Genomic DNA, 26035 nt, shown 5'->3' on the forward strand with positions numbered 1-26035 from the left:
GCTGCCAGCGCCTGGATCATGCGGAATGACGTCTTCACCCGCACATTTTCCGCCAAGTCGCTGCACACTTTGGGACTCCAGTGATCAACCTCTTTGCCACATCAGACAATGCTCAACTGCCGCGCTTCATCTCGCAGTACCCGTCGCCTCATGCAGAGGCCATTGATGCCCTCCGCTCCCCGTGGCCTCCGGGACTCCTATATGCGTTTCCTCCGGTCTCGCTGCTCTTCCGAGTGATTTGCAAGTTGTTCTTGGAGCAGGCGGAGATCATACTTGTGGCCCCGCATTGGCCACGCAGACCTTGGTTTGCGGACCTAGTGTCATTGTCAATAGCTCCGCCTTGGCAGCTACCTCAACCGCTGGACGCACTGACTCAAGGGGCTGTGTGGCATCCGGACTTGCAGTGGCTCCGTCTGACCGCTTGGCAATTGAGTGGTGCACACTAGGAGAGGCCAATATCCCAGCAGATGTGATCTGCACCATTCAGGCATCACGGAGGCTGTCTACGGATCGCATTTACTCGGCCATCTGGCGGACCTTTTGTGTGTGGTGCGATCGGAACGGGGTTTCACCCCTCCAAGCCTCGATCGTCAATGTACTGATTTTTCTGCAGGAGGGCTTTTCCAAAGGGCTTTCTCCTAACACATTGCGCAGGCAGGTGGTGGCGATTTCCTCGATACTTACATTTGGATCGTTGTCTTCTTTGGCCCAACATCCTTTGATTCATCGTTTTCTGCGGGGCACTACCAATTTATGTCCTCCAGTTCTCCATAGGTACCCGACTTGGGACCTCTCCATTGTTCTTAATTCTCTCACGGCTGCTCCATACGAGCCTCTACGGACAACCAGCCTTTGGCTTCTAACGTGCAAAGTTGCCTTTCTGGTAGCTATTACCTCGGCTTGCCGCATCTTGGAGATGGCCGCCCTCTCCATCCGTGCTGACCTTTGTGTATTCCACGTGGACTGTGTGGTACTTCGTCTGGACCCTACGTTTGTGCCTATGATCAATACCACCTTCCACCACATGCAGGAACTTGTCCTGCCCAACTTTTGCCCTCGTCCGGCTCACAGGCTTGAACGACGGTGGCACACACTAGATGTCCGACGGGTGTTGCATATATACATTAAGCGAACCTCAGACTTCCGCAGAATGGAATCTCTTTTTGTTTCCTTCCTGCCGGTTTCCTTAGGTACTAAGGTGTCATCGTCGACCATTGGACGTTGGATCTGGCAGACGATTGCCAAGGCCTATGAGTTATGTTCCCTTCCGAGATCTCCTCGACTGCGCTGCGCAGCAGCGCTGCGACATCGGCGGCCTGGGCCATGCAGGCCTCATTGCTCGAAATCTGCAGGGCGGCTACATGGACTTCGCCTTCTCCATTCATCCAACACTATAAACTGGACAAATTTGCTTTGGCAGATGCCGCTTTTGGTCTTTGGGTGCTGCAGCGGGTTCTTTCGGGGGAGGGTGTTTTGGACCAGCCTGGTCCCACCCATTTGTAGGGACTTGAATCTTTGGTATGTCCCATCCTGGCTGTTGTCTCCACCCACAATGGAGAAGGGGCGTTGGTCCTACCTGAGACACACCTTCTCGTTGGGTGGAGACAGCAGCCAGACCCTCCCTTTGCCAGTCTGGTCTCTATCTCTTGCCTTTTCCTTTCTCTCTTGTTGGTGTCCCACACGCTGAGCCTGTCTTCTAGTCTTCGCCAAAAGCTGGGTCTGCCCAGTAACAAGGGCGGGACTTAGCAACTTTGACAGGCTCAGTCTATCAGCTTAGCAGACGAGCACACCCCATCCTGGCTGCTGTGTCCACCCAACGAGAAGGTGCGTCTCAGGTAGGACCAACGCCCCTTTTGATATTGTCTTAAATGTTATTGTGTTGTCTGAAGTAAAGGCATTCAAGAGTTTGTTTATTTAGTTATTTAAAACATTTACTGTATATAGCTGTCCATCTTTCAGCTCTGTACTTTGTACTTAAATAGAGAATTACTTGAAGTTCCAAGACATTTTTACGATATATGAAAAATGCAATGATAGATGGGAAGTAGTCTTTTTTAAAAAAAAAAATAATTCATGATATGTTTCTTGGACCAAATGAAACCAAATGTTTATTCTCTATTTGCTTCAGGTCCTGGGGTAGCCCAGAATGGCTGCAGTGTCATATGATCAGTTGTTAAAACAAGTAGAGGTGTTAAAAATGGAGAACTCAAATCTTCGACAAGAACTGGAAGATAATTCAAATCATCTTACAAAACTGGAAACTGAAGCATCTAATATGAAGGTATGAAAATAATTTTACTTTAAAAGCATTTTGGGATTGTGGTTCGGATTGCAAGGCTTGCATGATTTTCCCCATAATGCAATGGATATTGAGCTTTCCCTTTTAGATAATTGATTTTCCCTTAAAAAATACTCTGTTATATCAGACCTCTTTTGTATTTAGTGTGAATTGTGTGTATGTGTATGTATGTATTCATATTCCCACAACTTTAAGATAATACCCATATAATACAATTTCTTAAAATAATTGGTAATTGTGCCATATTAATTGTGAGAGCTGCTTGTTCATGTGCTTTGTATCTTTAGGTTGAGATCAATTCCTTGTAAAATCTATACCTTAGGAAAACATGTTCTAAGATTTCAATTTCATCAGAGACAACAGGGGCATCTTCTGTGTGTAAAAGTTGTCTGATTATATCTTCAGTGCATTATTGCACTGAGAAAGGCATTGAAGTGTGCTCCAGGGAAGACCCAGAATTATTTGGAATTGAGTAACTTGTGTATAAGGATGCGGTGGATCAGTGGCTAAGATGCTGAGCTTGTTGATCAAAAGTTCGGCAGTTCAACGGTTCGAATCCCTAGTGCCGTGTAATGGGGTGAGCTCCTGTTACTTGTCCCAGCTTCTGCCAACCTAGCAGTTCAAAAGCACATCAAAAATGCTAGTAGAAAAATAGGGACCACCTTTGGTGGGAAGGTAAGAGCGTTCCGTGCACCTTTGGTGTTTAGTCATGCCGGCCACATGACCATGGAGACGTCTTCGGACAGCGCTGGCTCTTCGGCTTTGAAACAGAGATGAGCACCGCCCCCTAGAGTCGGGAATGACTAGCACATATGTGCAAGGGGAACCTTTACTGTTACCTTTTAACTTGTGTATAGGTACTGTTTGGGTTGCAGCGTCTATGTTTTAAAATTTATATCTAATCTCCCTTTGAGGACTATATTTTTAGCATTATATATCAGTCGCAGCATTCAGCTAGGAGTGAAGCAGCCTTAGTGGACTCCTGAATTCCTCTTTGTAAATTACTCCACACATTATTTTAAGCCCCTGTTTGGTAGGACTGTATAAAGCCTCATTGGCTTTAAAAAAAACCAAAACTTTTCAGGCCTTGAGGCTCAAAATCTTAGATTTAGCATTTAATAATGAAGGCATTCTAGGGAATAGAGTAGAAGTAGAAGATTAAATTTCCTTGTAATATAACATTTTGTAAGTACAAGTAATGACCAAGTTGCAACAGTTCACTTAGTGACCTTTTGAAGTTGTGACATAACCCACCCACACCCATACCCATGTACTTATGACAAAATCCCGAGGTTACGAATATTGCAGCACCATGGCAGTCGTTCACCCTTATGAACAACTGCAGAGGCACTGCAACATTCGCCCTACCTATTCCCTCTCCCTGCCGGATCTCCACAAGCAGGCCTGTGGAGACTCACTTACCTTTCAAGAATCTAGCGAGCTGTCTCTTCTCCAGCCTCTGTTTCTTTGCCTGCTCCCGGCGAGCAGTGAGAGCAGAGGGAGAACTGGATGAGCGCACCTTGCTCGGCTTCTCTCACTCATTGAGGCTGCTTGCCTCTTCTGGAGTGGCAGGCAGCCTCGATGAGTCTCCTCCAAAGGTTTCCAGGCTCGGCATGAAAAAGTGTTTGAACGCTGTATTGAAGGCTTTGGGGCAGCAAATTCGGCTTCCACTGGCATGCAAACACAAACTGTAAGTTCTGGGTGCCCTGATCTCGCAGGACTTCAGGCACTCATTCTCTGCAAAAGCAGATGGGTGCCTGAAATTGCATGAGATTCTGGCCCCCAAAAGCTTTCACTCCAGAAGTGGCAGACAGTCTCAGTGAGTCAGAGAAGCTGAGCAGGGCGCGCTCATCCTGCTCTCCCTCTGCTCTCGCCGCTCGCTGGAAGCAGGCAAAGAAACAGAGAGGCTGGAGAGGAATGAAAGGTAAGTGATAGAATGGGGGGAGGAAGCAATTGCATGAGGTATCTGTGGGTCAGCAGAGGCCTTTGGTAGTCTGAAGCAGGTAGCCTGTTCAATCATTAGTCCCCCTTGGCCTTTCCCATCCTGAGATACCTCATGTGCATTTAACGACCTGCGCATTCGATTAACGAATGCATGGATGAAAGCAGGGAGTGATCACGGTCAAGTTACACGATTCACTCCTACGAATCTTTGGGTTACGAATGTAATTGGCAGGCTCCATTACATTTATAACTTGAGGACTACCTGTAAACAGCAAGAATCAGCAAGAGTACCTTACCAAGCATTTTTATGTTGTACCGACAGAAGAGAATATTTTTAACTCAGGATTGAATTGTAGTGTCCTTGGTGTTCTCTGTGCTTGGCTGTTTTCTTGCAGGCGTTTCATTAGTAAACTAAGTAATATCATTAGTGTAAGCAGGAAGTGGGGTTTGCTTTCATTTTATATACTAGTGGTTTGCTCTGTCAGTATTGGTGGGAGTGGTATTGGCGATTACTTGGACTGCTGTTTATTGTTAGCTAAGTTAACAGTAAATAACAGTCCAAGAAACCACCAAGACCACTCCCACCAATACTGACAGGGCAAACTTCTAGTATATAAAATGAAAGCAAACCTCACTTCCTGCTAGCACTAATGATACTACCTAGTTTGCTAATGAAACGCCTGCAAGAAAACAGCCAAGCTCAGAGAGCACCAAGAACCCTGAATTTTTATGGAGGCATGTCTGCTTTTTCTGCTGGTTTTTAAAATCGTATTCCTGGAACAGTAAGTTATGGATGGTCTTGCCAAACACTAGCGTAAATTAAATGCATCTACTTAGCATGGAGTGCTTTTTTATTCATGCAATTCTATATATAAAAGTGTACTTATACCCTACTTAAATATGCATAAACAGATTAGAAAATTTTGAAGTGAGTGGAATGAATGTATTGCTTGTTAAATAGAACAATACCCCCAGACACATGCAATAATTTGAAGCAACTTTAACACCACATGGTAGCGAATGATGTTGACCTATCAATATCAGTAGCCTCGTACCCAAATGCCACTGCCTCCTTCACTCTTATCTAGGGTTCCTCTGGATTCCATGTGATTGGGTGAGCTACAAACAAGACCTCTATAGTTTAAATGGAGACCTCCCTGGCCAATATATATATTCTGGTCAGGCTCCAAACTCTCAACAATTGATTAAGTCACAGTATCTCATAGTCTGTCTTCCAGCATTAACCATTTGAAATACTACTGAGAACAGAGAATGACAAAATACTTCTTTAATTATTTTATGTAGGTATGCCCCTGCCAAATTCTCCCCGGACTTCCCTCCTTAGTTGCTGCTAGTGCTGGGAAGTCGATGCTTAAATGGATTGGTACTCAAGTTAGGAAGTTATCAACAGGGCTTTAAAAAGTGCAAGCGTCTAATTGAAGTTGTGCCTGTCTGCCTTCTCAATGCACTAAGAACGTTCCATGGCAAAAATATTTCTGGGCACTGAGGGTTTTTTCTATCTTGGTAATCAGAAGCCACTGAGTTGGAGGTACTGACTTTGTAAAGTTACACTTAAATTCTACCTTACAAGAGACAAATATTGCTTTGTTTTTCTGTTGGATGCTGAACTGTAGTAAGTTTTTAAATATAAGGTACCATAATGCAAAAATATAATAGCATTTTGATTAAACTCATATGCTGGCCTTTTTGGCTCACTAGTAATATTCTATTCTGTCATGTATATTGCATTATAACATTAGCAGAATAGAATAGAATAGAATAGAATAGAACAGAACAGAACAGAACAGAACAGAACAGAACAGAACAGAACAGAACAATTCTTTATTAGCCAAGTGTGATTGGACACACAAGGAATTTGTCTTGGTGCATATACTCTCAGTGTACATAAAAGAAAAGATACATTCGTCAAGAATCATAAGGTACAACACTTAATGATAGTCATAGGGTACAAATAAGCAATCAAATCATATTAGGAAAGAGTCGATCAATAAATCTTAAGGATACCAGCAACAAGGTTACAGTTATACAGTCATAAGTGGGAGGAGATGGGTTATAATTTCCAAGAGAGTTCAGTGATTGCTATATATGGATGTGAAGGCAAATAACTGCTCATAATGGAGATATATTCTGCATACAGAAAAGTGTAAAGAAATACTGACACACTTGACATAAAGATGGTAGTGAACCTTCAAACTACCTCACAGCTTACCCTCATTTTCAAACTGAGGGATGAACCTTCAGCAGAACAATTTATTGCCCTATCTACATAGAAATCTGAGATTCTAAAGTTCGTTAAGGGCTGTTTAATAGACCAGACAACTCTTCCAGAAAATATAGAATGATCTGGGTGTATATAGGGAGTGAGCAACCACTGTGTCCAGGACTTAATGCAATTTTCAATTGTGCCTTTATAGTTATACATCTCTTTCTGTTTCTGTTGCTGAAATTAGGATAGGAAGCACATATAAATCAAATTATAAGGTTCTAAATTAGGCACAAGCATAGAAGCAAAACTCAGTCCATAAAATCCCAGACCCACTAAATTTCATGATATAACTGTCAAATCTTACTGCTCCAATAAAAATAGACCTTGCCCCGCTTTAATTTTTTTAAGTATGTCCCTCCAGTTGACAATAGATTGCCTAACTTTGGTTTTGGTTGTCACAGACACAACATTTGTATCTTTATGGATGGCGAGGTGGTGGGGAGGAGGAATTCAGCCAGCAGAAGTGACAGGAACTACCCAGAGTCAGTTTTTCTGCCCTTCTCTTTATCAGAGGACGTCTGTCATTCCTTGATTTTGCCTGCCATTTCTTGCTTCCTCAGAGTTTCAAGTACTCATTTAACAGGACCCTTCTAATTTTAAATACACAGAAATAAGAACTGAGATTTCAATGTAAGGATCTATTACAACTACACTATAATCTCCATCTCACCTTCCTTTATTCTGAAGTTGAAAAGAAGCAGAAGGTGGTTTGGTAGCTGTATGACAAACATACCCCAGATGACCCCAGTCATGTAGTATTGAATCCATACACTTCCTTTTACTCTTTGCTCTGTAACAAGAAAATATTAGGGTTTTTAAAAATCACTGCTCATACTTTAGTGATTTTCTGAATTTTTATTTCTGTTCTGCAAGAGTTACAGGATATACTCTTGTCTTTCTTGAAGCATTTATTAAGCAATTTCACCCCAAATTTCCCAGATTTGAAGTATCAGCAGCAAAACACTGTTTCAATAGATGATAATACTGGTATCCTCATGAGATAAATATTAATAGCCAAGCAAACTTTATAGAAAAATCATCACATGAATGTAATTCAGTTTTTGAAACAATTCTGTCGTTTCCCTACTTAATTGACCAGTGTTCAGCATCAGAAATGAGACATCAGATTTGAAATATGTGCTTTGGACTTTAAAACTGATCATATGCATAACAGGAAGAGAACATAGTGCATATATAAAGAGATTAAAATGTATGTCAATATGCAGTATATTATCACAGCTCATTTTTACTTACTAATCGTGCATCATTTAGGGATGTGTGTAGGGCTGCCTCTTCATAAGGGTCCCGAAATAGCTTTTGATCACAACACAACTGTGCTTTTTTGAAACACCTTTTCTGAAATTAAGGTACCCATAGGAATTGAATGGTTTGTGATACGTGGACTTGCTACAGAAATGAAGAAAACACTGTTGATTGGTAGCTGCATCTTCTGTGAACAAAACAGAATGAAGAATTTTATGAATTCATATTTTTAAATATTTTTAAAAGCACCAAAAAAGGTTATGCTCAGTGTCTTCAACATCCTACGACATAATCAAAATGTTAACTAAAAGAGGTTTGGTGAGGGGAATCGAATAGCTGGCCATCTTGAAGTCCTGCTATCATATGTTAACATAGACTTGAATGAGACATGTCATAAATTAAAACAACATCAAGTTAAGATCCAAACTATAACTCTAAATCTAAATGCTCCCATTACTGTCTGCTTTTTCTATTATATAATTAGTAATTACAATAATTTTAATTTTAACACATTAATAGAATTTCATAATATTTTTATTGAAATGCATACAAATTAATCTGTTTTCATTCTAAAAGCACAATGCTTATTCTAATGTACACACTACATGTTGTACAAGTATTAAGACATCATATATACATTTCTTGAAAAAAAATATCAATCTGTACTAAAAAATAATATCTATTGCGAATTAAAGATGTGCAGCATTTTCTATTATCTAATTCCACATTCGAAATAACAAAATTCTGTACATGTTCTTACCTAATTCAAAAGATGTGTTTGAAAGTGAGTACACTACAAAACAGTAACCTTTATATTTCATTCTTGCTTAATTTTTTAAAATAATACCATTCCTTATATTCCAGGAGGTATTGAAGCAATTGCAAGGAAGTATTGAAGATGAAGCAATGGCTTCATCTGGTCAGATTGATTTGCTGGAACGTCTTAAAGGTAAATGGAAGAAGGCTACACCAGTTAGCAAAGCAAATATTTTCCATGAATTCTTTCTGAGAGGGTGAACATTGCGAGCCAAAGATATATTTCCCCCCCTCCCAAAAAAGTTTCTCAAATTATCACCCAAATATGAAAACACTGGCAATTTAACTTTCATACTTACAAAGTTTGTGTTTAGACATAGTAATATTTAATACTGAATAGATTCCCATTCTTGCAACTTGAAAACATTTTTTACAATCTTTTGTGAGGTTCCTAATAAAATACTGTTTAGTAGAAGGGAAAAGAATTGAATAATTCTAATCCTAATTTACACTAATTTTAATTTAGTAGGAAAATATTCTGTCTTTAGGAAGCATTACCATGTTTCCCCGAAAATAAGACCCGGTCTTATTTTTGGGGAGGGCTTGAAAATAAGCACTCGGGCTTATATTCAGAGAGGTCTTATTTTTTTTAAGTACAGGAGGCAGTGAGCGTGGGGGCCAAAGGGAGTGGGAGCACAGCTACCACTGGCCCTGCCCTCTCTGTCCCACTGTCTGCTTGCCTGTGGCTGCAACGGGCCAAGCTCTCGACATGCCCTGGCCTGTATCTGCCCTTCCTGCTGGCCCAGGTGCTGCTGGGATACTTCTTGGCTGTGGCGGGTGCCGTGCTGGCCACCAAATGGCTGCCCATGCTGCTGCTAGCCTCGCAGGGGCTCTTCACCCTCTTGGCAGGGTGGGTGGAAGCCAGGGCGTGCCGAGATCTTGGCCCTGATTGAGGCCGCGGGCAAATAGACAGTGGGACAGAGAGTGCAGGTGTGGTGGTAGCTGCCCAAACACTTTTTGCTCAGAGGGAGATGAAGCTTTGTCTGCTTGCAAAGGGGATGGTTTGAAAAAGAGCAATTAGCTCTGTTTCAAAGCGTCCTCTTTGCAAGCAGACAAAGCTTCATTTTCCTCTGAGCAAAAAGTGCGCAGAAGAGCCAGGCGGAGACAGAGGTGATCCCAACGCGCCTCCCATTCTCTCTTGACTTGCCTACAGCTGACCTGAGAAAACACCTGCACGGGGCGTTAGGAGCACCTGCCTTCCCCCATGCCCCTGCCTCCGCCTGCTACCACGCAAACCTCCCGTGAGTCAGGAGGCCGCACAGCACGTCCGGATCACCTGTCTTCTCCCCCTGCCTCTGTCTCCACGCTCAGACTTAGCGGTATTTGCGATGTGGCAAAGGGCTGGCGGGCTGTGCCGAACACCATTGTCCCCCCTCACACTCGCTGCCTCTCGTGCTGGCCATGCCCTTCCCCCGGGCTTATTTTCGGGGTAGGGCTTATATTAGGCACACCCAAAAAAATCAGGCTAGGGCTTGTTTTCGGGGTAGGTCCTATTTTCGGGGAAACAAGGTAGAAGATTTATTGCCTACTTTTATCTTTTTATTATAAGGAAAAAATCTTTTTATTTGGAGGAAAAAAATCACCAAACTGTATTGACAAACTGGAACAAGTAGATAAATAGATATATCTTAATAAAATATTTCCTAAAGACAGAGAAATAGTTGGAGAAATTTTAAGAGATACAAATACTAGTAAAAAGGTAGTGGTAATAATATCTTCACAGTGTTCTTATGTGATTTCTGTTTTAGTAATCTGTCAAAGCCTATGCAATAACAAGAATTGCAAAGAAGGATAGTGGTAGTGTGAAGACAGATGACTTTGTGTGGGGAATGAAATCTTGTTAAGAATATTTGAATGCAATACAAATGGGTACCTAGAAGGAAATAATAATAAAAGAATAAAAAAGAGAGGGGCAAGAATGGTGCTGAATGAAAAAATGTGTGTTCAAATTACAGAACAGTTGAGAGAAAGATGAATATTGAAGTGTTTAAAGAAAAAAGACAGTGTATGACATGGTAGAAGAACAGGAAGGCTTAGAAAGATAAAGAAAATGCTTGGGCAAACTAGATTTAGCAGTATTCCTTTTATTTTCTCTTACTGCGTTCCTTGAGGGTTTTTGTTGTTGTTATTGTTGTTGTTGTTATTTTTTACAGGTAGTCCTCAACATATGACTGGTCGCTTAGCGACTGTTATAGCAGATCCCCAAAAACTACTTTACAGCTCAGTCCCAAAGTTATAGATGCTGGCACTCCCCCATAGTCATTCACCCTTACAGCCAGCCTCATGTACACTGCAGTGCTCCCTTGCCTATCTCCCCCATCTCCCCCAGTCCTTGCAGACCTTGGGCCCCCACCCCCTTCTTATTTATCTTTCAAAGATTTGCAGAGTTGGGTTAAGAAACTCCATTGATGGGTCGCTTGGTACAATCCTTGTGGAGACTGCCATTTTCCAAGTAGTTGAATTGTGGCCACCCGGAAAATAGTAGGTGTTTCCAGGTTCTTGTTGTGTAGCCCAGCAATGGAATAGCTTTCCACAGCATTCCGTAGCTGCATTCTGCATTGAATTGTGGGCACTCAAAAAATGTTGCCATTTCTGGGATTATGCCATGCAGCCCAGCAATGGAGTGGCCTGTCCTCCTTCCCTAACCCAAGCTCCAGAGATCATTGAAAGGTAAGTGCTCATTGGCTGATGCTGGATGAGGAAAAGAGTGGGGTCCAGTGGATGGAAAGCAGGCCCAAGACCTGCGGGGACTCCATTGAGCAAGTTGCAGAGCACAGGATGCGCCAGGGGTTGGGGGAGGCCTTGGGAGATCTTGGGCAGGGCTTATGCTGTTCCTAGGACCTCCCTCTGAGGTTCTTGAGGCACCTCCGATTAATGACCCATGCATTTGTTTAACAACCACATTAGGAAAGCAGGAATGAGGGGTTGTAAGTGACAAGATCATGTGGGCTCTTGACTTAATGGCTTTCACAATTTCCTACCATAATGGGCATGCTCCATTATGTTTGTGAGTCAAGAACTACCTATATTCTTTTTCTTCCTTTTGAGTAACGTTGCTTACCTGAACAGGGAATGGCATAATTAAAAAAAAATCATATAAGATTTTTTTCTTGTTAACTCAACAGTTTTCTTTGTTTCTGCTCAGAACTGAATTTGGATAGCAATAACTTCCCTGGAGTGAAGCTGAGGCCAAAGATATCCATGCGTTCATATGGAAGCAGAGAAGGATCAGTTTCCAGTCGATCAGGTGAATGCAGCCCTGTTCCCATGGGATCATTTCCCAGAAGAGGTTTTATGAACGGAAGTAGAGAAAGCACTGGTTATCTAGAAGAACTAGAGAAAGAAAGGTAATTTTTAATTTCAGATATGTGTTTTTTATCAATCTGAAACTTTAAATTAGTTGTATCCCTGAAGCTTCTTTCATAAATAGGGTTCATCTAAATTGGATGCTGTGAATTTGATGTGGAGCTAATTGTGCTTCAGTGCCATTGAGGGCAAATCTATGACAACCCTTTGGTGTCTGAAAATTGAGGAAGCAGTCTTGCACAATTTTCTGAGGTTCCCGCAGGGCCCTTGGAGCGACTTTCAGAGGGTCTGGAGGAAAGGAGAGGTTGGAAGAGAGGAAATCCAGAGGGCTTTTGTCAGGGGTGGGGTGAGAAATGACAACCACCACAGTCAACATAGGCATTTTCTGAATTTTTCACATGCTGAATAAGTATGAATATTATGTATTATTGAAATTCTGAGCAGCTGTGAAACATCTATTATCTTTCACTTGAAAGATAACAAATTATTAAACTGTGGATGAGGGGTGTCAAACTCAGGGCCCGGGGGCTGGATCTGGCCCACAGGGCTGCCCTGGAAACAGCAAAGGACCCACCCGCAGTGCCTCTGCCAGCGAAAATGGAGCTCAGAAGGCCACGTGCGGCCCTCCCGAACTCCATTTTCGCTGGCAGAGGGTTTCAGGAGGCCGCCACAGCTGAAGCGGAGTTCAGGAGCTCGTTTTTGCTGACAGAGTGCTTGGGCCACCACAGGGCCACCCAGAACAAGTGATGTCGAGCTTGCCACACCCACCCTGGCCACGCTCACCCCGGCCCCTCGAGGTCAAACACAACCCTGATGCGCGGCCCTCAATGAAATCGAGTTTTACACCCCTATTGTAGATAAAAAGACAGTATGAAAATGTAAAATTTAAGGTAGCCTTTTCTAATTTTTAAATTAGTATTCCCTAACTACATATTTGATATTGTTAAGGTAACAAATAATAATGTATCAATCCAAATAAATCTACAGCACTATCAAGAGAACCTCAAATCAAGGTAGTACAAGATGAGGCAAGATTCAGTTAAGATGAGAAGGATGATTATGAAAATGAAAAATGATTCACTTGTATAAGTATTACCTGTTACATATTGGCTAATGTAGAATAATAAATGATAAATACTTGTTTCTTCATCTCTAGATCTCTTTTGCTTGCTGAGCTTGAAAAGGAAGAAAAAGAAAAAGACTGGTATTATGCTCAGCTTCAGAATTTGACTAAAAGGATAGATAGTCTTCCTCTTACTGAAAATGTAAGCGGTAACTGCTATACACATGTAATATGTATTATTTAAATCAAAATATACCAGTTGAAATATGTCATTATTTCAGATTTTTTGAATATATATATATATATTTTTTGAAATATATTGGGAATATTTTTTAAAAACTCTTCATATGTTTATTCTCAGTCTTTCTGTGTATCCGTGTGTGTCATATTGGGAAAATGACATTAATTAACTTTAACTTTTATAAACATTAGATTCACATAATTCAATTTCTTCAGTTTATTATGGAACATTAGCATTATTCTTCATTGGGATTATTGTATTTCCTATGTTTTTAGTTTTCATTGCAGACTGACATGAATAGAAGGCAATTGGAATATGAGGCAAGACAGATCAGAGCTGCCATGGAAGAACAACTTGGTACATGTCAGGACATGGAGAAGAGAGCACAGGTAATCTCTTCACATCAATTCAGTAATATTTTAGCAACAATTCAAAGATGTACCTGTTTTTTGTGTATTTAAAGCTGCTTGAGAAAGTGCCTTTGTTTTCAAATGATATGTTTAATAATTATGCAGTAAGCTTAACAATTATGGTTCAAAAAACTGAGAACAGAAACAATGGTATTGAATATAATATAATACAATATTGACATAGTATGAACTGACTGCACAATTTCACTCAAAGAAAAGTAAAATACTGTACATTGCTTATTTTCCTTCATGCATCTGCTTCCAAAGTTTCACAATATTTCTCCGCTCAGCACTTTTGTCTATCTGTACCCTGCAATTCCTTTTCTCACTCTTCCTACCAAAGAGAGATAAACCAGGAGACATAAGTTCTCTCTTATATGTACAGTAAGAGACATCAAGGAGCCACTGGATTTCTTAGTTTAAATGCTTTTTTTTTTTTTTCTCATACGGATGACAGGATTGACCCAAAAAATGAGTCTATGGAATCTATAGTCAGAGTGAACATGAGTCCTTCTCTTTTGGGGAAACTTTAAGTCTCAAAAAGGATCCTAAATTTTATTATCCTGTATCTAAAAGGTGTGATAAGAGTTGAGGTCAGTTGTTTTTAAGTACTGAAAAGGCATTATAGACTCAAATATAAAATAGCAGTACAGCACAATGTAGTATCAGTAATCTTTCAGCAATAAAAAATAAAAGACGATATTATTAGAATTATCTGCCAAATGATTCTAAGCAGTTTCCTATGCTCAGCAAAAAATGAACAACTTAATCATATTAGACAATTTGAAACAGGTCATTTTTAAGGATATTTTTGAATCATCAGTAGTTTGCTTCACATGGATTGTAAAACAACATTGGACAATGAAAGGACTGCAGATGAACTTAAGATCTGGACTAATCTTCTAATATGTAGTACATATTGTTAGAAGTAAGCTAACAAGAAAAAGTATAATAAAGATGGCTGTTCTATAATCTAGTGTACCTTTATTTCACAATATGCCCCTGTAGTCCTTCAGCAAATGGATGTTTGCATCAAGAAACGTGACATACTTGTTGATCTTTCTACACCCCCCTCCCCCAGCTAGGTGCTGAAACTGAATTCTTCACCTCTGCCCTCCAATCCTGATCCATTTAATCACTTAATTTGCTAAATTTACTACATACCTGGAAAGAGGGTGGCAGAATCCATAAGTTACTTACTTCATGCTTACTTAACGATTTTTGCATTTGTTTAATAGTTGCATCAGGGAGAGCATAGGGTAGGGGTCATTAAGCAAGGATGTCTCACTTAACAGTTGTCACCACTTGCCTCTATAATTGGCAGGCTCCATTACAGATCAAGCACTACTTGTTTATCTTCAACACATTTTCCTATTTCTGCTAGAAGGACCTTGTGGTAAAGAATGATTTATGTTATATCAATTAATTTTATAAATGAGCAGTTACAATTCAATAAAATGATATTTAATTCTTGTCATGTTTCTGTCTTTTTTGGGGAAAAACATTTGTAGGATTAATTTTAGCTGGAAATAAGAGATCTTATATCGTAGGAAGAGAACATTTGAATATTGATCTAATTTTTTTAAGATGTTTTCCTAATGGAGGTGTTTTTCCTCCTCTACCACCATCATGTCCTCCTTCTTCTCTGGAAGTTTGTCTTAATACAGAATTATCTTCCTTTCTACCCTGATTCCCCCAAAATAAGACATCCCCTGATAACAAGCCCAATCGGGCTTTTGAACGCATGGCAGTAAGGCCAAGCGCTTATTTCAGGGTTCAAAAAAAATATAAGACAGGGTCTTATTTTCAGGGGAACATGGTATATATAGCAATATATTCACTTCAAAGCAAGATAGGTAGCAAGCAAATTTAATAAATAAATATTCTGAGTCAAGCTTTACATTGTCAGTTTCATATGCAATTTTTAAAGGGGAAATAATAATAAGATAGTTTTTAAAATTCATATTGTTTCAGGTGCGAGTAGCTAGAATTCAACAAATTGAGAAAGATATTCTACGTATAAGACAGCTATTGCAATCCCAGGTTGCTGAGCCAGAGGTTAGTGTTTGTTTTTTTGCTATTTATTCAGACAACAATGGGAGTAAAAGAAATAAGCGGAATTAACAGAATGTTGAGCATGGTCAATAAAAATAATTAGTAATCTATACCAATCTTTTAGCTTTGGCTAAACTGAAGCTGAGTAATATTAAATTATGATGGTATACAAAAATGTCAAAATATCTCATCTTGAGCTCAAAATAATCCAGTTTCAAATTTGAAGCAACTGTTTTAACTGATATTGTTTTGTCTATCTTAAATGTGTTCTAAGTGCAAAACTGCCCCATTTTAGACTTTTAAAACATTTGTGTTGAGCTCAAAAGATAAACAATTGAAATCTGTTTTGGATTTGAAATGTTTTGCATATCAACCAGTATTATATTGTTTCAGTCATACAAGACGTTTATTTAAAGTGTATATGTCCTATTTCCTTCTTTAATATGATATATAAAGTGCAACTAATAGCATGATCCTCCAGTCACATAAAGCATCAATAGCCATATTAAAAAGTTGCCTCTGACTTAAAACAACATACAGACAGTCCCAGTTATAATAATTAGGCCAGGACGTCACACCTCTCCTGCCATATGCATTTCTCATTCTGGATATTTTTAAAAATCACCAATGTCAACACTTAGTTGTTGACTAGTACAGTGGATATATATAGCTTCCAGCTAATGCTCCATTCCCTATACTGATAACAGTTAAAAATGTTGATTTTATTTTTAAGGCCATACGTGGCTTGGCTCTGAATTATTCCTCAGGGTCATGGATTTTCTAGTAGAACCTGCTAGTGATCTCCTACTGCTGAGAGTTATTTGTTGAGTAATGAATCTAATAAATAAATACTTAAAATATATTAAGGACAGGAAATACACAAGTTTATAATAGTTGAGACTTCATTGTAAAATTCTGCACAAAGAATTGTACTTCCATGTAAAAGTCATTCCTTTTAAAGTTATATTTTTGGGCTCCACAGATTAAAATTAATTGACAGCAGTAAAATTTTCATGGCATTTCATTCCTTTGAAACCAGGTATTGTCTGCTTTAAAAATGAAGAACCCATTTTATTCTAGTAGCTAGTAGAAGATTCTACCTAGGAAAAGAATAAAAAGGAGAAGGAATAACAACACTATAAGAAGTCTAGGTGTATCATTTTGGGATGGTAGTATTAAGGTATTTATCAGAAAAATAAATTTAAAGGGAAATATGCTACTTCTGGCCCAGTAAATCTGATTTTACCAAGGATGGGAGTTGTGATTCCATACAACTACTGAATCCATTATTGACTACAGTTTGGTTTAAAATCAGGGAAATCCTGGGTTCTTAAAACTTTTATCTACAAAATATAACAAGAGATAATATCTGATTTTAGTAGAGAAAAATTAAATTTTTGTATTGGAAGAAACCAACATTTTTTAACAGTAAGGAACATTCTTTTATGAAGAACCAATCAGAACAGCAATGAGAAGTTTTTAAAAGCATCAGGATAGCTGTAACTAAACATGAGAGCTGCCAGGTTTTGATAAATTGAACACAAAAATTCAGTTGACTCATGTGTATCAACTTCTGTGTACGTTCAAATGTGTATACTCTTCAAGAGTAGATAACAGCTTGACTTAAAGCTGTGTATGTGGTAATTCTAATTTATACACCAGGATAGAGCCAAAGGAAAAAGAAGAAGGGGAAAGTAAGAACAAAAGGGAAGGGAGGGAAAGGAGTGGGAAGGAAGAGAGAAAAGCAGATCTGGATAAGAAGTTCAGATGTCCACAATACTCAGGTGTCAGGATGTGGAAGCCCTCAAAGCCAATGACACTTGAATTAGTACCTTAAAGCAATCAGTCCTTTGTTGGTTTTTGTCCTCTTCATGTTGAGTTCTTGGAGTTCCTCAGAAAGGAGCTGTAACATGCTGCCAACTAAACAATAGTAAGACAACCTTATATGAAGTGCAAACCTTTCAATAGTCACTAGATGGAAGCATCCAATAGATAATACAATTTCTTTGCTACCATCCAGTGATTCCTGTTTTTGCAGTCCCTGTATGCTACAGAGCCGTTGGAGAAGTGAACCACCCTACAGGTTGGAATATTAAGAGAGCATATTTGCATGGAACATGCAGTCAAAATAAAAGACCAATATAAGAACATAACGAGCTTAAGAGGAGAACCTGGGTGTTTGTAGGAATAGACATTATGAAAACTGAACAAATTATTCACAAAATTTTAAAGAGGAAAAAAATCTAAATATCTTTCCGTATCTATCAAAATAAGAAAAGATGGATGGATAAGTATGTGGAGGAAGGGCCCCGTAACAGTCTGTGTGAGCCCTTCCTTCCTTTTTACTTTTTCGTGGGATTTTGATATAACCAAATTAGCAGGACTGCATTTCTGCTCCAGCTACTAAAGGAGAAACTTTTTTTTTTGATTTGGAAGCAGATGTTTTGGGAGGAGATTCTGGTTAGTGTTGACTGGAGAGGAAGAAAGGGAAAGTATGAAAAAGGCAGGAATACTGGAATTGGACAGAACAAAATACTACTGTGGTGATACTTAGGGCCAGAGAAAAGATACAGCATTTGGTTGATTGATGGCACTGAAGAAGAACATAACTGCAAAAGTTGGAATCTAGCAGTAGAATAAGACCTAGAAACAACAATCAAGCCCAGCAGCTTCCTTCCTCCCAGCAAGACACTGCAAAAAAATCACAATGGCAACTTAAGCCAGAGACTTGGCTGAAAAGTTTGGAAAATGCCAGCCAGCAACCAGGTCACCCAAGTCTGGGATGACTAGGAGTTAGGATGAGGTGAAGAGAACAGTTGCATTCCATGGAAGGAACTGCAGCCAAGGACAGAAGGTTAACAAAAATCTAAGAAAGTATTGGCAATTCAAGCCTGATTACAAAAGAAAGGAGGGAGAAGTAGGGGAGAAGCTTTACAGAAATTTATAGAAACCTATAGAAATGTAGTACATAGATATAAGATACAGAAATGTAAGACATAGAAGTACATGAAAAAAACCCACAAATAGCAATAAAAAAGAAAAGACATGGAAATAAGGCGTAACTATTGGAGTAAGTGTATATTCTCTCTCTTTTCTTTTTTTTTTACAATAAATCCCTGCATCAAAAGAAGATAAAATTCACTTCTTATTTGTGGTCTGTACCATGTTCCCTAAATAATCTATAACTGAGTGCAGACTTGAAACAAGATAGGACAAGAAAATGTCAATAATGGCAACAATAACAAAAAAGGGAGGTGAGGAAGAAAAGTAGAGACCTTTAAAAGAAGATAGGTGAAATTACAGGAAAACTTGCAGGAATATTCAAGAATAAACATAAAAGTGATCTGATAGGGGCAAATAAGGTTAAAAGGAGATGGAATGATTACTGAAATCCTTTAGAAACAGGGTCATAACATAAGAGAATTATTTGTGATAGAAGATCCTTCTTTAGCAACCACAATCAAGATCAGCAATTTGGTCATTAAGTGAGACATCACATGACTTACAATTTTACTTCAGCTTTTCCTTTTTCCCAACTCCCTTGCTCTTTGGAATGCTCACCCCAGCATTGGGACAATTAGCAAGAAGGGAATTAATGTTGTCTTTACATTCATTGGAGGGAATGGGATTACAAGAGAGTAAGCAGGCAGACAATGTGGAATACACATCGAAAGGCTCGTGCATGCATCATTTGCCTAGTATGCTTGGGGCTGGAGATCTTTTAAAATCCTGTATTATAGAGATGTCCCCATAAAATATGCATAAATAGCTCTGAGCAGTAAAATGGTTCTATACGCTGTTCTATATTTCAGTCAGTTCTTAAACAAATAATGTTGCTTTTATAAGTAAAGAACCTTTAAACTTCTTTATTTATAATTTTGGTGTTTTTTTCAAGGGAAAATAGATAGGGTTAGTTTTATATGTCTAATTGGAAACTAAGCTAGGGACAATGTATTCTTTGCTGTTAAAATGGATGTTTCAATATAGGTCATCCTATACTGAAACATTTAAAAAAAATGCTTTTTAAACTGAAGTTCTGTGTATATTTTCATGCAAATATTTATTTGTATTATATTTATTGCTTTAGTTGTAGCCTCCAGTAAATGCGTAGATCATGTGACAAAGCAGCTTGTTCTAATTCTGTTACATTTCTGAAAGTGATGTGAGCACAGCTGGTGGAAGATGGTGTCTTGTGTCTCACAGCAGATCCTTTGTCTTCTAGAGCTATAATCCTCAGAGGACATGCTTCACTTTCATTCTGCAGTTTTGCTTAGGCAGCCAGTCTCGAGTGCTAATTATTGAGGCTGGGGATTATAAAATGCAAAGTGCGCTTTAGTGGCATGAAAAACTACAGCATTGATTCGTTCAGTTTTTAGAAGATTTTGCATGATGAAGTGTATTTGATCTCTATGCATAATGCCAGAAATTCTTGCATTAACAGAGAACAGCTCCAAGCAAGCATGGTGCAAGTTCACATGAATCTGAAAGGCAAAATGAATGTCAAGGAGCAGCTGAAATTATTGTGGCAACTGCTGGCAGTAGCCAGGTAAGGCTATATATTGTGCTTAAAAATACGGTCGTCTTGTAGGTTAGAGGTAGTAATTCTGTAATAGCAACTTTGCCTGCATGAATTATTTCATTTTTGTTAAACCAGAAAGCTAGCGTGCCACTAGAGAAGAACACTCATTAATCTGCTACAGAAGATTTTTTTTCTAAACTGAAATATGTTAACATTCCACATTGTGATAGTACAATTCATGTTCAAAGAGCTGTTATGCATACATTTGAAGGAAAAGGAATAAATGTATCTTTCAATTTGGCTTGCCATTTTCAATATGGATACGTGAGCCAAAGGAATATTCTTTTCAATTGTGGGGCGATTTTGAAATAGATTTGTTTTTCTCAAAAGGTAGAATTTTGTAAACCTAATAATTTTATCATTCTCGGGGAATGTTGAAAGGGGATATATTTTTAAATAAGTGTTGTAGACTGTATTAATTTGGATATAGTCCAGCCCTGCTATATACATGGCAGGGATTATCTAATTTAATATAAATCTGCATTTTGCTTTCAAGAGTCCTTTATAATATGCTTTGGAATCTCTACACTAATATATAATATTATATATATTGTAATTATTATAATTGGTTTTCATAAATCAATTTTTATAAATCTGTAAAATTGTTTAAATCCCTTTAGATACATATATATACCTAGAATTGATTTTATGTAATGCTACTAAGACTTCCTAGTATTATGTACCAGATATGGCTAAAATGTATTTTTAATTTTATTCTTTTTTTCTGCTGTTTTGGAACAACAAAGATCCATTGCTAAATCCTAATGCAAACTTAATTTAAAAGTAAAAAAAAGTCAGGAGGGCATATTATTATAAATAACATAACTATTTGTCTTTGTTCTTGTTGCTTTATCACATTTTATTTTGATTATTTGTGTATCTCAAACCAGCAAATGAATTTTAAGCAGCTTTCCTTTTTAATCAGAAAAGTTCCATCATATCATCATAACAAGATTTCAATGTGTGAATTTTTTTTTTTTATTTGATCATTTTTATAGAAAATAACATTAAAAATGAGGTGGCTTAAAATGAGATGTGATAAAAGCATTGGATTAAAAAATGTAAAAGTAAGTCAGAGCAGTAATAATGTTCAGATAGCAAAAGTAAAGTTATTGAAAAGGTGGGTATCCATACAAAGTAATTCAGTTATTTATTTGTACAGCTAGTATGCCGCCTCAATTTTGTGGTCCCTCTAATGGTTAAAAATAGGTTTCTCAGTTTTATTCAAAGTGCTGGTTATCATCAACAGAGACATAAATGCTGTTGTACTGGGATACTGACTTCCCAAAAATATTCAGTCCAGTCACCTGGAGAAGGTCTGTTAGGAATCCTTCTTGCAGGAAGTGCTTAGAACTTGGGTTAGATCAGTGGTCTCCAATCTTTCTGGCTTGGCAGACTGATGGAGGCGGAGGCAGCTCAGAGGAAAGGAATGGTTTTGCACGGATGTGCCACTTTCACAAATGCAGCTTTGCGCATGCACATGCACTTACCAGTGGTGGGTTCCTCCCGGTTTGGCCCGGTTCAGCTGAGCCAGTAGCAGTGATGATATGACGTCACTGAACCAGTTCTGGGTTGTTTACCCTGTACAATAATTCAAAACCATACAAAATCACAGACTAAAAGCAAAATAAACTGTTGTAACATCAGATGCAATCATCACTTCCCAGATAATCATCAGCTAATTCAACCACAGCATAATAAAACTTCATTCTTGGAAGGCTCTGTGGAAAAATAGTGTTTTAACTTCTTCCCTGAATATTAATGTTCTGTAATTGAGCTTTGATTGCTTCTATTTTATTATATATTTGATATTAATACTAGTTCTGCTTTAGTGACTCAGATCCAGAGAATTGTTGAAACAGATAGTTGTTTTCTCTCTTCTTCTAGTGGTAGGTATTTAGTTTCTTAGACAGTCAGAAATTAAAGCTTCTATTCAGGGAATCTTTGAGCAATTATTCTTTTCTTTTAGGTTATCTATGGCAAACTACCCTAGTTCAAGAGGATCCCCTGAAATAAATGGGGTCCTTCTTAGGGGGAAGAGGATACCATTAACTATCTTCCATTGGTGTATTTCATAGTAGAATTGTATGTAAGGCCATCTTCAAGTTGAACTCAACTTCTGGTGACTTTATGGATAAATCCATATAATTTTCTTGGCAAAGTACAGCGGTATCTTGCATCTCCCAAAATGTTTTTTAGGCTGCTATCTTTGGGATTTCCTGGTCCTAGTACAATTAATTACAAACAATTCAGCTGGAGTTGAGGCTTTTGACAGATACTACTCTAATATGCATATGATGCCTATCATGCAATTCCTTTTCATGTCAATCAAAGTTACGTGAAACACAGAACTTTATGCAAACCAAATTTGATGATAAGAACCAGTTTGGTCTAGTGGTTAAGGCACCAGGCTAGAAACCAAGAGACTGTGAGTTGTGACAACTTCCACCTCAGAGCAGTGGTGGGATTCAAATTTTTTAACAACCGGTTCTGTGGGTGTGGCTCGGTAGTCATGTGACTGTGTGGGCATGGCCAATTCGACATCACTCACGTTGAGGGGCACCTCGGCCAGCCCTCCCTTCCCAGCCACTCCTTGTCACACCCGGCCTCAACGTATCTCTAGTTCTGTAAAAATGTTGTTCACCTTTTTTCGACTTTTATTTCTGCATCTACATACTATAGATGTACTTTCATGGACCACTGAAAGGAGGAAATGGCTCACATGTTTTGCCCAAGAGTGTGATAGGCAGGTCACAAAACAGGCTTTTGGGGGGCTGCCACAAAGAAGGGGCTTTAGAATCAGAAGATACCTTGGAGCAGTGGTGGGCTGCAAATTTTTTAACAACTGGTTCTGTGCTCTAATAACTGGCTGGGTGGGCGTGGCAGTACTCAGCCTCCTGCAGCACTCTGCCAGTCAAAACAGGGCATGGGAGTTAATTACAAAATGTGGGCTTTGCTTTGTGACATCCAGATCCAGTGAGCAAGGGATGTGAACTGCACAGAAAATACACTTTTGTTTGGTTATGAAGAAATATCCCCAAAGTCAGATGTACACTAAATGTAGACTGACTTTTAGCTACACATCTTCCTAGCAAACAGCAAATTTTGAAGCTCCAGGTAAAGAGGATTCATTTTAGGATGAGTAACCACAGTTTGCATGTTGGAGGTTCCTAAAAGAATGCTGGGAAACTGTATTTTAAAGAACATTTGAGGGTGGGGTGCCTGAGGCTGTAGAGACCTGGCACCAATCAAAACACTGTTTGTGAAGCAACTGATTAACACTGACAGGGGAAGCCACTAGTATATGAAAATAAGAGCAAACTCCACTCCCTTCTAGTACTGATGATGTTAACCTAGTTTGATAATGAAAAATCTCAAGAAAACCATCAAGCTCAGAGAGCACCAAGGACATCACAGTTCAACCCTGAGCTACAAATATTCTCTTCTATCGATAAACATTTTTTGGTTAGAGGGACTCAGAGCCTGCCTTATATGAGATGACTCCCAGTGGATTTCATCCTAAATTTTGATACGATTTCTGTAAATAAGGAATGTAGAATTATAATGGCAGAGTATTTGATCCTTCATACATCAAAAAAATACAAAGCTAAGGGATAAACAAATAAAAAACAGATTTGAAAAAAGAAAAGGCTCAGGAAAGAAAAAGAGTGAAAGTGTAAGAAAGAAAGAGGAAAAGAAGGAAAACCGAAAAAGAATGACTTCCAAGTTTCTTTGGTACAGATATAAGTACAAAATATATCAAACTCTTACTTTAAGATTAACATTTGTCTACATTATTTCCATAACCCCATATCTAATTATCAAAGCACAGATCAACTTTTATTTCAGTTTCTCACAAAAAGTCCAGTAATGGTTCATATCGCTTTAATTACTTACTATTTGTTAAGGAAACCATAACTGATATATTTAATTGCACCAAACTCTAAATAAAACACGAATGGAAAAACCCTAAACTCTAGTGTAGACCCATGTTTCTCAACTTTTGCAACTTTAAGGTGCATGGACTTTAATTCCCAGAATTCCCCAGGCAGCATCTAAATCTGCCAAGACTAAAAAACACTGATCCACAGATAAAGATTTTTCCATTCCTTTTACTGGTTCCTACTTACTTATGAGCAATCATAATGCAAAATCCCCACTTCCACATCAGTCCAGAGCAACTACCATTTCCTCACTAACCTGCTTTCCAGCTCCATTCTCCTCCTTGCAGGGCAACAAAAGAAGACCATGCGACTACCAGTTTTTTTAAAAAAAAAAAACTTCAGCCAGACCTTCCAACTTCTCGGGGAAAAAAGATATCACGAAATTGGAAGGTCTGACTGAAGTTTTTTTTAAAAAAAAAACTGGTAGTCGCATGGTCTTCTTTTGTTGCCCTGCATACCAGAGAACTGAGCTGGAAAGCAAGTTAGTGAGGGAAGGGTGGTTGCTGCAGGAGTTTGTAGGAAGCTCTCCAGGCTAAAAATGGACTGCAGTGGGGGAGAACAGCCTCCCAACAGATTGGTTGGTTCATTCACAGCTTCCCAGCTGATGGGCTCCACTGGTCCATTTGCAGCCTCCCAGCTGATCAGCGCAGTTCCCAGTCATGCCCCTGCAGCTTCCCCACCCTGAATGGCAACCCCCAGTGGGTGGGGTGGGGCCAGTCACCAATTTAACAATCGGTTCGGCCAAAGTGGGTTATTGTTGTTGTAGGGAAAAAAGGAGGAGGTGGAAGTATTATGTGTGTTCACTGCCTTAAATTATTTAGAAAAATAACAATTGGGAAATAAATATTTTTTGACATCAAAATCCGTAGTTATTTCTGTGATGTAAAATAGCTGTGCCCTTGCAAAGCTCACATACTATTTTGCTTGATGCTGTTATAATCAATACCTCCTATTGTTTAATGGATTCTTTTCTTTTTATTTATGCAACTGATATTTACTTATATTGATGCAGTTTCACCTTAATATTTCTCTCTTTAGTTTTATTTCATTTATACTGCTTTTTCCCGCCTCTGGAAGACACTGTTTAAAACAGCAGCCCTATTTTAGAACTCTGCCATCCCCTTTACTCTGCTAATAAATTATTTTTAGAAATCAAGATTTCTATTTCCTGCTGTGAGCTGATATAATGGTGTGTCTTGGCTTTAGGTTTTGTTGTTCTGCATTTATCCAGTTCCACCTATCCATGTGACTCCTGAAAAGCTTTGAAATCATTAGTTCTACCTTATATTGCAGAATATTTGCCCATCTGGGAGCTATGTTATTCCCACTCATTCAATAAAAAGGTGGAATGGATTCATTTAAAAGGTGATAGATGTACTGATACCATGTTTCCCCAAAAATAAGACAGGGTCTTGTTTTCTTTTGACCCCCCCCCCCAAAAAAAATAAGGGCTTGGCCTTATTATCAGGGGTGTGTCTAATTATTTTGGGGGTGCAGGAGGCAGTGAGCATGGGACTGGATGTCCTGTCACTGCTGTTGCCTCCCCTCGCTGTTCTTTGCCCCAGCCGAGCAGCCCAACACATCCCACCCCACTCCAATGGCAACAGCTGCTTCCCTTCCCCGCTGTTTCTTTATTGAGAGGAGTGGCAGGTGGGGTGGGACGTGGCTCCCCTTGCCGTCTCTTCTCCACCCCTCGCCGGGCATGACAAGGCTCCTGCCCGTTGCTTAGCCACCCGCCCCCTTTAGGGATGCAATTTGGGGGTGGTAGGTAGGGCGGGTGAGAAGTGGGACCTTTCCAGCTCCGTCGCATTCCTCGCCGTTGTGACCA

At 39.2% G+C, this 26035-nt stretch overlaps 1 protein-coding gene across 13 annotated transcripts in view; it reads left to right on the top strand.

Moving 5' to 3' along the window:
• Positions 1-26035, top strand: part of APC (APC regulator of Wnt signaling pathway) — an 88463-nt gene that overhangs the window by 36430 nt on the left and 25998 nt on the right. For 6 of the 13 annotated variants that reach the window (XM_034432757.3, XM_034432758.3, XM_034432759.3 and 3 more), the window contains 7 exons: positions 2129-2281; positions 8658-8742; positions 11755-11956; positions 13072-13180; positions 13495-13608; positions 15604-15687; positions 20126-20230. In XM_034432757.3, coding sequence (XP_034288648.2) covers positions 2147-2281; positions 8658-8742; positions 11755-11956; positions 13072-13180; positions 13495-13608; positions 15604-15687; positions 20126-20230 — 834 coding nt within the window. In that variant the 5' untranslated portion in view covers positions 2129-2146. The remainder of the gene's footprint in view (positions 1-2128; positions 2282-8657; positions 8743-11754; positions 11957-13071; positions 13181-13494; positions 13609-15603; positions 15688-20125; positions 20231-26035) is intronic. The other 7 variants (XM_087885982.1, XM_087885984.1, XM_087885985.1 and 4 more) reach the window with 4 other exon arrangements.

This window comes from Pantherophis guttatus, chromosome 2 (assembly GCF_059756535.1).
Source record: "Pantherophis guttatus breed Tessera chromosome 2, ASM5975653v1, whole genome shotgun sequence".
In the NCBI taxonomy this organism is placed as follows: Eukaryota; Metazoa; Chordata; class Lepidosauria; order Squamata; family Colubridae; genus Pantherophis; species Pantherophis guttatus.